At 44.4% G+C, this 12,168-nt stretch overlaps 1 protein-coding gene across 6 annotated transcripts in view; it reads right to left on the reverse strand.

The window, feature by feature from the left end:
• Window positions 1-5,744: 5,744 nt before the first annotated feature.
• The window catches only part of GNB1 (G protein subunit beta 1), a 36,280-nt gene continuing 29,856 nt past the window's right edge, over window positions 5,745-12,168 (reverse strand). For all 6 annotated transcript variants that reach the window (XM_032708960.1, XM_032708963.1, XM_032708958.1 and 3 more), the window contains 4 exons: window positions 11,005-11,206; window positions 9,962-10,178; window positions 7,953-8,064; window positions 5,745-7,551 (listed from right to left, as the gene is read on the reverse strand). In XM_032708960.1, coding sequence (XP_032564851.1) covers window positions 7,958-8,064; window positions 9,962-10,178; window positions 11,005-11,206 — 526 coding nt within the window. In that variant the 3' untranslated portion in view covers window positions 5,745-7,551; window positions 7,953-7,957. The remainder of the gene's footprint in view (window positions 7,552-7,952; window positions 8,065-9,961; window positions 10,179-11,004; window positions 11,207-12,168) is intronic.

Here is a 12,168-nt window from a genome sequence, read left to right on the forward strand (position 1 = left end):
GCTGGAGAGACAAGCAAGCACTGAATGATCAAGGTGGCAAAGGGCACGCAGAGGTTCGACATGGAGATGGTTCAGATCAAGAGGCTTCTTTGCAAACCTCACCCTGCAAAAACAAGTGAACTGCTGCTCCTGCTTGCCCTTCAAAACACGAAGGGCAGGGAGGCACTAGAAATATGGCATTAATAAGTTAAACTGTTCAGAATCAGCACGAGAACAGGGAGGTTTTGCAGTTCTTAGCAGTTGTACCACTCACCTTAACTGCCTGTTTTCCACACAAACTGTACTTGAGGAGGCTGGTGGAAGGGCAGAGACCTGACAGAGTAATTTGGGCTCTGAGGGCAAGGGGGATGCAGCTGATACACTGCAAAACAGGCCCGAGGGTTTTAATTTATATTTTTCAGTGGAGAGTGAGAAATCAGCCCTGTTAGTTCAGGCTCTACAGCTTGGAGAGGAACTTCCACTTGCAGAGGATCAGAGCTGAGGTCAGGGGCTGCCTGGCTCCCATCTGGCATTTCTGGTGAAGTTACTCCTGGTGCACAGAGCTGTGACAGGCTTCAAAGAACAGGAATGATCCTTTTGCTTATGAAAGTTTAACCTCCAATTCTGATAAGCTGTTCCTTGAAGTCTATCTGTAATTGCTCCATTTCCTGCCAGCACGTCTGATGCTATCACTTGATTGAAGGAAGCCATGGGAGGAGGGAGATAGAACAGCTCGACAGAGTCAGTTTTTAATTCCAGCATCACTTTTTAGAGCTGCCACTGAACCAGCCTGGCCAATGCATCTCCCTCATTTTCCACCATCTGAGTGTTCTTGGCTCTTTGGCCTCCCTTTAGAACTCAGTCATAACTCATTCCCTGGGCAACTCTCACCCACTTCCTGACAGCAGGAACCTGGGACAAGACTGGCCAAGCTTTTCAGGATGCAGTGGGTTAAACACATGCCTGATGTAAGAGGCAGATGAAATATAGAATTGTTCAATTAAGTGCTGCAGTCATCCTTGGCAAGGCTCCCAGATCTCTCATTAGTGCAAACTGGTGTCCATCACTCCCAGAGCTGTCACTCCTTGAATACTCATTGTTCATTCAAGGCTCAGATCCCCAGCAGGCAAAGAACAGCAGCTATTTCATCACTTAAACAGCTCCTGTGCTCCAAAAGAAAACCTGTGGGGGCCTGAAGGGCCCAGAGGAAACGTGGTGCTCTTAAGGGGAGCTCAATGTCTCACCTTAGGACTCCTCCCTCACCTGATTTTTGTTGCTTTCAGAAAGAAACCAGTGCTAAATTCTCAAACACAAGAAAACCGAAGGCTGAATTCTCAGTGGCTCCAGGAGGTGGATGGCCTTCAGCTCCAGCAATCCACCAACTGTCACTTTAATTCTTCTACTGCCACAGGGTAGGATGAACTTTGTCCCCTCAAGCCCTTCTGAAGAAGGTAAGGTGAGGTGAAAGACCCTCTGGGTATTCTGAGCACCTTCAGTGCACAAGAGAACACAGAGCAAAAAAACCTTGCAGTTATAAAGCCTGAGGAATTTTAACTGTCAGATGTTGTCAACCATTTATTCTAAATTTTGTCTCACTCTTCCCATGGGATTAAGCAACAGTTTGAGGGAGCCAAGGATCAAATGTGATTATTCCCATTGGACCTTGTTTCAGTTTTGCTTATAATATCACAGAAAGTAAATCAATAAAACAAAGATAAGGAATCTATGGTAGAAAATCCATGGAAGGTGAGAAAAATACATGCAGTTACGTGTCATTCCAGTGTGACTCACTGTGCCAAGCACCAGCCAGGGGAGAGAAGGAGCTGCTGCTGCTGCTGCTCCTCACTCACCAGGAATCCTTTTTGTGCAAAGGAGACAAAACCTACATATTAGAATTCTACAGATCTTAAAATACATCTGTTTTTATAAACGAGGACTTGGGATTTCTGTGCTGGTTCTCTCCCACACCACAGTGTGGATCAGGGCAGCCCTCATTCCCATGCAGGAAGGCAGAGGTGCTTCCCTGCTGGACAGCACTGGGATCACAGAGATCTCAGCATGAACACCCTGTCCATCAAAATACCTTCATTAGCAACTCCAGATCCCAATTCCTACTTAGAGCAGAGGAGGAAGGCTGGGAAGAGCAAGGAGTTGGGATCAGAGCTGTGAGAGCGTGTCAGAAATACTGAGAGGGAGCTCAGAAATATTGGGGGAGGCAAGCAGGGAATTACTGGGGCTCTTCATCATCTCCATCCACTACCTCCTAACCAAGAGCTGGATTTGAAGCTGTCCAGCAGACCCTGCTCCAGGCACCAGTGGCTATTTTTAACCTCTCCATCCCCACCCACTCAAGTTCCTACACGAAACACTAGATAAGAAAATCCCTGTTAAAAGTAAACAGGAGGAAAAGCTTGGTTTGTTTGCAAGGCTTTATGGAAAAACCACAACATCCTCAGTGGGCTCTGGAGACACAGGGAGGGGGGGTTTCCATGGACCAGGAACTCAGCCCAGGCTGCTCTGTCACGCCCGTTTTCTCTGCTCTGAGAAACCATTTCCCGGGGTTTTCCATGTTTTCCACCACCAGATGGAGCTGCCCTGTGTGTGCTCCCAGAGACCTCAGCGTGTCACCACCTCCATCCCTTTCGGCCAGACTTTCCCCTCCCTTATCTCCTCTGCCGTTTGAAAAACCTGTGACATCTCCTTTGGGCACTCCCAGCTCCCCAGATGACTCCCCACCTCTCGGGGTCAATCACGTCTCACTGCACTCAGCTCCAGCAAATGGCCTGATGAATAATTGAGGGAGGAAGATTCTCTTTGTTCTATTTTATGACAAAAACTGTCTTGGGTTGAGGCAGGAATTACTTGAATGAGCGTCGTGCAGGGCCTGTGTTTCCAGAGGGCGAGTTTTCAGCAGCCAGCTCTGAGCAATCAGAAGCTCACCCAGGTTTTATTCACATTTCTGTTTTTCCCAGCTAAGTGGTAATTTTACAAACACTGACTAACTATCTCATACATGCTTTAAAAGTACTCCCTGGAGACCTTTTAGCATTGACATTTGAAGAAAAAGCTGAGTAGGCAGTTGCAGAATAATTCAGCTTGGTTTTCCTTTAATGAGCATATTTTGAATGGGCCCAGATTATTAAAAGAGAACATCAACTCCTGATCTGGGATCCCACAGTTTGTTAATATTTGAAGCTTTCCTGCTTCCACTGAAATTATTTAAGCCCCAGAGCAAGTGGTACATGAGGAAACGTCCCTGGTCTGCATGAAACATGCCCAGGGCACAGGCTCAGCAGGCAGCAAAGCACAGCTCCAACCCCGTGGGCAGGCCAGGAATGTGCCAGGGCTGCTCCAGCCCCTGCCAGGAACTGCACATTGTCCCAGCAGCTTCCTGGAGAGAGGCTTTAACCAGAGCAGTCAAGCCTGGAACTGCATCCAGCCACCAATGGGGGGGGGGTCCCAGGAGTTTGGAGATGCTTTTCAGCCCAATTTGGGGGTTCCTGGGGACCCTTTTATCACCCCAATTTGAGGATCCTTGGTGGGGAAGGACACGACCCTTTCCACTCCGAATTTGGGGGTCCCAGGGGTGTTTTCTGTTTTGGGGGTCCAAGATGTTGGGGTGAAAAGGGTCCCCCAAAACACCTTGGACCCCAAAACTGAAGGTGAAAATGGTCCCCAACAGCCCCTGAGACCCCAAACCTGGGTGTGAAGGTCAGGATCAAAGCCCTCATTCTCTCACCCCAGTGACTGATGGAACATTCTGATTTACCAGTGGAAACCTGGATACAGGGAATTCCCATGGGACAGGGCCATTTGGGGCAGGAGGGACAGGGAATGCACTACAGCCTTCCCCTTTCTAGAAGAGTGAAACTGAAATCTATGGTTTAATTTTTCCAAACTTTCTCCTACAGCCCCAACACAGAAAAAACTCAACTTTTCACATCCTTTGGAATTATGACACAGTGGAGTGTAAATCCAGCTCAGATCCACTGGGTATCCTGATGTTTAAGTCACAGGCAGACTCTGAGGATGATATGAAGAGAAGGAACACAGACCATCATTGTGCAGAAACAGCCAGCTGCCGCTGCAGCTTGTTCACCAGTCCCTCCTTTTCTTCTGTCCCCTCTAACCTGAACTCATGGTTACACCTCCACTACAAAGTGTTAATCACAAAACCACACAGGATCCTGACTTGCCTCAGACCAAGTCCCACAGAACTCAGCATGGGTGACAGGTTTTATTATTCTTTATTTACTCTGCCACTTCCCAGAACCCAGATTATTCTATTTTTAGCTCTTACAGGGCATGATTCAATCAGTCACTTTAAGTGTGTCTCACAGCTGATTTCAAACACTCAGGGCACTCAATGCACAAAAGGAAGAATGTCCAACTCACTTTTTTTTCCCCCCTACTCGCAGTAGAACTTCAGATCTTTTAAAATACATTTAATTCACTAAGAAATTAAAGGCCACGTTGGGCACAGAAAATATTTTAAGTCCTAACTCTGGGTACTGAGGTTGAGAACTCTGTTCTCTCTTCCTCCACTCCTCCTTCCCTGCAGCTCCATGAGAGGATTCCAGCCCCATGGAAGTCCACTATGTTACCAGGACCAGGCAACTGTGAATCCCTTTTTAAATCACAAAGTTTCACGTGTAACAGAACCCTCTCTGTAATAAGAGCCAGCTGCAACTGTTTGCATTTCAAATAAATCACAAAGGGCTCCACAAGGCACAAGGAATCACTGTCTTGGTAGGTATTTTATGGCCAGCACGGGCAGGACACAGTGATGTAACACATGGATTTAGACAGACCATGCCTTCATTGATTTTATTACAGCCCAGACAAAGTCACACGTGAGACGTCTGTTGGAATAAAAATATTCCACACGAGTGGGGAAAAAAACCCCCAGTTATACCATTTGGAATTGGAAAAGACAGAACTGGAATTCCCAAATTTAAGCATTTCCAGCCATGAGCTACTTACCAGTGTGTGCAGTCCAAGGGCCCAAGGCTGGCAGTCCATGGCTGCTGGTTAAGTCATGTCACCATCATATTTTCCATACCCACAGCTTTTCAAAGCTTCTCCACTGAGGCTGAGAATTTCCATGTTTGGTATGAAACCAAGCCATGGCACTGGAATTTCTCTTGGTCGATGCGAAAGGAGGGAAAATACACTTTTGTTTGGGTCAGAACAGGAGACTTTACTCACTGAAAATGCAAAACAAACCCCTCAAGTCGACCAGCGCCACGCTGTTAAACCAACCGCTTTTCAACACCTCGTGTCAGGAACCTGCTCCTCTGGGTATGAAATCCTTCCTTAAAAGAATTATTTTAGATAAAATTCTGCCCTGAGCATGAAAATGGCACTGACTTACCCTGCTCAACACCTACAGCAAGGACAACTGAGCTGCTGGGGCCAGATCCTCACAGGGCAATAACAAGATTTCCACTCAACTCTCTTCCTATTAAAGGACACAAAAGTTTTAAGAGAAGTTACCGAGCATTTTGCTTTGATCTCCTCCTTCAGGTGTTGCACCCACATCCCACAAGGGATTTTTGGGATGGGTACCACATGAACCACAGTGGCCACTTGCATTTGGAGTTACCTGCACGAACCATTAACAATCCAAGCCACTTAAAAACACCAAACCATCTGCTTGGGGACATCACTCCCTCCTCTTGCACGTTTAATCTCACAACTCCAATCCTGCCACAGAAGCTGTTTTGTGGGTTGAACAATAAGCTGCAAAACAGATCAGTCAAAACTCATGTCAAACTGCTTTATTACATCTTAAATAACATTACATTTTAATATAGTATCTATCTTGCATCCAGCTTTCTTGAAGTACACTGACTTTAAAATTAAATACAAAAGGTGAAGAGGGATACAGGGCGTGGAGAAAGCTCTACAGAGTAGTTTCATGAAAGAGAGTAAGAGGGAATTCATCTTTTATGCCAAATCCAGGCCTAACGCACAATTACAGCACATTTTTGTACAGAATGTTGCAGAAAAAACAAAATGGAGAAAAGCTACTACTGCTGCTAGGAAGGAGCATTTCTGGATACAGTGAGAAGATAGGAAAGTTTAACAGAACAATCTGCTGTCCAAACACTGCTGCTTTTAACATTTTATTTGAAAAGAAAGCTAGGAAAACCTGCTCATTACAAAAATGACTCTGATCAGATGCAAAGGACTCATCCTGCAAGAGGAACTGGCTGTGAGGAACTGATTTTAGAAAGAAGATGGTCAAGGTTCCCTCCTCCCACTCCCCAGAATCTTTTGTTGACAGCGATTGTTTGAACAGGCTGTTTTGTTTTTTTTTGTTTTCTTTTTCTAAAAAAAAAAAAAAAAAAAAAAAGGAAAAAAAAAAAAAGAAAAAAAAAAAAAAATTACTTTATAACGCTACTCCAAAACGTGCATAGCTTTGTACTGGAGTTCTTCAGAGATTTATGCACAGAGTAGCAACAAGAAATGAATACAGCGACAATGGTTACAGTTTTTAAACAGGTTATTTCTTCAAAGAAAAAACATCTAAGGACTTTAGTCCAATATGCACTTTTTAGCATTTCTACAGCATGCGATTCTAAGAGTAAACCCACCCAATATGGCAAACAATCAAAAAAGGTTTTTTTTTTTCTGTTTAACTTAGAAAGTTCAAGATCATTATTTTCAAAACATTGATTTGTACATCATTTCATACACAAAGAATTGACTCAATACCCAAGTGTAGGATAGGTCTCTTTTGAAAACAGAGATTCCTGGTTGTTGAGACTTATAGGATAGTGTTAGGATATATAAACTGCCCTTTCAAGTGGACAAAACCAAAATAGATTAAAAAAATCAGTGTGGTGAAAAAAGGAGGGGGCAGGAGGGACCAAGGATTGCATTTGTTATCCATAAAAGGTGAAAGGATTCTTTAAACAAGCATTCATTACCTTTTACAGCATGTGCTTGGTTACCTTACTGCTTAACATTATCCTATATATGCCAAGTTTTGTGCAACAATTATCTGTGATACTAGAAAATAAAATAAAAAAAAAATTAGGGACTAAATTTACAGCGTTAACAACCCCCAGATGCTCTGGGCTAGGACTCCCTTGTTTTGCTCAATTAAATACATAAAAGAAATGTATTTAAAAAGGAAACTTGAAAAAAATCCTGCTACAAACATGACTTTTAAAATTTGCAAGTGTGTGAGATAAAAGTCCTTAACTTCAACTTGGAAACTACAGTGAAAGCTAAACTGTTTTCACAATTATGCTCAAGTTTATTTTCTGGTCATGCTTTTATGATAGTGTTTCATTTTTAAATTCTCAAGACAAAAAAAAAAAAAAAGAAAAAAAAGAAAAAAAAAAAAGTGGTCCCAAAAGGAATGCACAATTTCATTTTGCTTACAACACAGAAATTCTTCTTGGAAAGGTAATTGTGCTCTTCATTTCAGCAACAGGAGACGGAGAAGATCTTGCCCTTTGAGTTGGGGAGGATGGGGGTCCGAGTTAGTATGGTTGGATTGGATATGCTATCGTGTTTAATTTTGTTGGGAACTTCTTCCAGTCGTGGAGTCCTCGAGTTCTGCCACACACACACACACACACACACACAAACATTTATTTATTAGGAGCTGCTCTTGGATAAACTGCAATCAAGTTTCCAGCTCTGCTCTGGCTCCCACTGACGCACCCAGCCATTATCTCCCCATTCCACAACGCCACTTATTTACCAACCCGGGCCCAGGAAACAGCACAGGAGAATAAAGGATGGCAAAAACAGGCCAGCAGAGAAATGTCATTGCATACATTAAAGCAATAGCCTTCTAAAAAACCCAACTGGTTGGTTTTTTTTTTCCCCTCAGTGCCTTTCCTAATGTGAATGCTAAGCTGCAGCCCCAGTGACACAGCACTGGCTGGGGCTGGCATAAAGCTCTCTGGACCCCCTAAGGAGGCCAAGCCCTCAGGAATTAATTGGATACCCACCTACTTCAGTTCCAGATCTTGAGGAAGCTGTCCCATGATCCTGTTGCCACTGCCATGCCATCATCAGTCACACCTAAGCAGCTGACACGGTTATCGTGACCGGCGAGGACACCTGGGGACGGGGAACATTATTTGGGAATGTGGAACATTATTTGGGAATGCATTCCTGGCTGACTCCCTGCTTCAGTTGGAGCCACACTGGGGCACGTTTGGATCAGCCAACCCATACAGTCAAAAATCCTGAACAAACACGGCTGGAATGGTTGGTTTTAGGAGCACAAACCCAGGGAAAACCGGGTGTGCTCACAAGGGGGTCATTCACTAAAGGCATTACTCCAAAATCTTCCCTGGATATTCCCCTCTTTCTGACCTTCCCTGGTCTCTGGTGAGTTGGGAAATCACAGCCCTGAAGATTCTGACAAAGTTACACTGCACAGCTCTTGCCATTTCTTCTCCATAAGGATAAAGATCAGTTACATTTTGCAGAGTTTTCACACGTGTAAAACCAGAAGTTAAACTGGATTATGTTATGAACTTAAAGCATTTTTCATCCAATTTAATCTTGCTACCTTTGCAAGCACTTACAAGACAGACTCCTACATCCAATCTATTTGTCAATATGGAGATGTGCTACAATTCAATTATAGCACCATCAAAAAAAGAATTGAGACATTAAACAGAAAAATTAAGGGAGGCAACATTTTCCTCTCTCCCCTTCAATTTAACAGTTTCAAGGAGGTAAAAAGAAAACCTAATTAGGTTCAAGCTCTTCCCAGTCCACAGCACTGAGCCAAGATTTTCTTGACAGACTTGAAATTAATGTTACATGAATTTGACTGTTCACAGGACTCTCCTTGTTCTACCACCAACAGTAAGTGCAGCAATTTGGTAAAACAAAAACAGCACCACGAAGTCTTATAAACTTGTACTAAAAACAGAACCACAAAGGTGTTTAATGGACAATCAGGTATGATACAAGTGCCAAATCTGCCTGGCCAGCTGAAGCCTCAGAACATTTAAATACACATTATATTTGTTCTCATCCCATGTTCTCTGATGAAAATAATGAAACATTTGCAGCCTGATTTGTATCTTTCTTCCTTTTTTCTAATAAAAGTTTTCATTTTAAAGAACTGAAGCTGAATTATCTTATTCTCTGGACCATAAATTTCACATTCATTTCCTCAAAAGATAAACTCAACAGTCTCTCTTGTTCTGCTGGTTGTCTCTACAACTACTGCTACAAACACCAGGAAAAAAATTCCTGTGTATAAAACCAGCAACATTAATGTTGAATTGCTTTGAATAGTTAACACATAAACAAAGCCATAAAGTCTTAAAAAAAAAAAAAATCCCTCCACCCCAACCCCTTGCTTTTAATGGCAAGGGGTTCCAAAGCATCCATCCTTGAGCAGTGTTGTATTTGTTAACAGCCTAAAACAGGTTATCAGAGAGTTCTGAAGGTGAGACACCATCCTTGAGCATATTCCAGTGTATTTGTTAACCACTGTATTTGTTAACTAACCACTGGTCAGCTCAAAACAGGTTATCAGAGAGTTCTGAAGGTGAGACACCATCCTTGAGCAGTGTTGTATTTGTTAATGTCACTGGTCACCCTAAACAGGTTATCAGAGTTCTGGAGGTGAGACACCATCCTTAAGCATATTCCAGTGTATTTGTTAACATCACTGGTCACCCTAAAACAGGTTATCAGAGTTCTGAAGGTGAGACACACCATCCTTGAGCATATTCCAGTGTATTTGTTAACATCACTGGTCACCCTAAAACAGGTTATCAGAGTTCTGAAGGTGAGACTGTGAGTTCTGAGAGGTCTTTGCACAGGACTCAATTCACACATTCAGCATCACAGAATCATCAGGGTTGGAAAAGACCTCTGAGATCATCAAGTCTTTGACTGATCATCCCCTTGGATGCCCTCAGTGACTCCCCCAGCTCCCTGCACAGCCTGTTCCAGTAAGACATCACCCCATGCAACCCCAAAGCCTCACCTGCTCTATCAGCTTTCAGCGTGTCCCACACGTTGCAGTTGAAGTCGTCATACCCAGCTAGGAGCAGACGGCCGCTCTTGGAAAATGCTACAGAGGTGATGCCACAGATGATGTTGTCGTGTGAATAGACCATCAGCTCCTGGTCGGCCCGCAGGTCGAAGAGCCGGCACGTGGCGTCGTCCGAGCCCGTGGCAAACGCGTTGCCGTTGGGGAAGAACTGAGGTGGGGAGGGAAAGAACACACGGGATTGCAGGTTTGGTTCCTCTGTCTCACCCAACACACTGTTTTGTACATACATGAGTGGGAAAAGGAAGCAGCACATGAGAGGACATGACTCTCCACTAGTGGGACATGGGCAAAACCAGTGAGGAATCATAGAATCAGCTGGGTTGGAAGGGACCTCCAAGATCATCAAGTCCAACCCTTGATCCAACCCCACTGTGGTTCCCAGCCCATGGCACTGATGCCACATCCAGTCTCTTCTTAAAAACCTCCAGGGATGGAGAATCCACCCCTTCCCTGGGCAGCCCATTCCAATGGCTGAGCACCCTCTCTGCAAAGAAATTCTTTCTTATCTCCAACCTAAACCTCCCCTGGCACAGCTGAAGACCCAGCCCTCTTGTCTTGCTGATGGTTGCCTGGGAAAAGAGACCAACCCCCCCTCTTCTCCAGGTTGAACAGCCCCAGCTCCCTCAGCCTCTCCTCACAGCACTTGTGCTCCAGTCCCTTCCCCAGTCTTGTTGCTCTCCTCTGGACCTGCTCCAGCCCCTCAATGTCCTTCCTGAGCTGAGGGCCCAGAACTGGACACAGCACTCCAGGGGTGGCCTCACCAGCACTGAAGTCCAGGGGCAGAATCACTTCCTTGGACCTGTTGGCCACACTGTTCCTGAGCCAGGCCAGGAAATAAGGAGCATGGAAGAGCAGCCAGTTTCCACTCACCACCTCAAGCTCCAGAACTATTGTTTAGGAAAACCTGGGAACACCACCCCACAGAGCACATGCTCAGGAGCTGAAATGCCCCCCAGGTGGTCAGTGGTACGCACACAGATGGCGTTGATGTCCGACTCGTGGCCGGTGAAGGTTTGCCGGCACATTCCTTCTCTCACGTCCCACAGTTTGGCAGAGGCGTCGCAGGCACCAGAAACGAAACACCGGGCGTCGGGGGCGAGGGACAAGCTCATCACGTCTCCAGTGTGCCCAGTAAATGTGGTTGTCTGCTGACCAGTTTCTATGTCCCAGAGAGCGCTGGAAAGAAGGGTTCAAAAGGCAAAAGTCAACCCGTCTGTGCTCCCTCAGAAGGTGAGAGAGCAATCCTTCCCTGAACCTGTTCATCTACAGCAGTGCTGAAGCAGAACTCCCTAAAGTATCAACAGGATTGATACTGACTGCAGAAATAAACACTTTTTTGTTGAACTATTTGGCTGTTCCAGGATAACTGTGCATAGAAGACCTTAAAGCCATATTCAATTTTATAATATTGGGGGGTTTAAATTAAAAAACAGTGCAAAAAACTAATGACTGACACTCACCACTGTTCATACACAGAGCTCTTGTGCCATGCAATGACTTGCCCAGTATTACCACAGCTTCATATAAAACAGCAGTGGTAAGGCTACAGCAAGAGCTGAGTCAGCATTTCTCATTTTTATAGACCCACTGAGGATGTGTAATTCTGTGAATTATGTCTGATCTTAAAGTTGCAAGTCAGCAAAATCACCACTACAGTGATAATTAAAGAGCATAAAGGGATGAAACAACACAACCACCTCCTTACAGGCGGTCCAAGCCCTTAAGAAGAGTCAGGCTTTTTAATTTCTGTGATTTCTCAGTAAACCAGACCCATCAGTGGCAGGTTTGCACCAGGCAAACAAGAGCTGACTCCACTCTGATACTGTGCTTTGAAGCTGGGCTGAATTCAAGTGATGTCAAGGACAAAGTGTTATCCAGGCAACTCTAGAATTACAATGATAACTCCTGAAGCAGCTGCTTTCACTTTTAAAGAGTGTAATTTTAACAAAGCCTTTTTGGTTCGCTTTTTTTTTTTGTTTGGTTGGTTGTGGTTTTGTTGTTTGTTTTTTTTTTTAAACACCAACACATATTTAGAAACATATTTTAACCCCATATATATTCCATACTCAGAATCAGTGAACTGATACACATTAGGCATTCAAAGAGACTGACACTGTGTAGGAGAGGTATTTATTAGA

This window comes from Chiroxiphia lanceolata, chromosome 22 (assembly GCF_009829145.1).
Source record: "Chiroxiphia lanceolata isolate bChiLan1 chromosome 22, bChiLan1.pri, whole genome shotgun sequence".
NCBI lineage: Eukaryota > Metazoa > Chordata > Aves > Passeriformes > Pipridae > Chiroxiphia > Chiroxiphia lanceolata.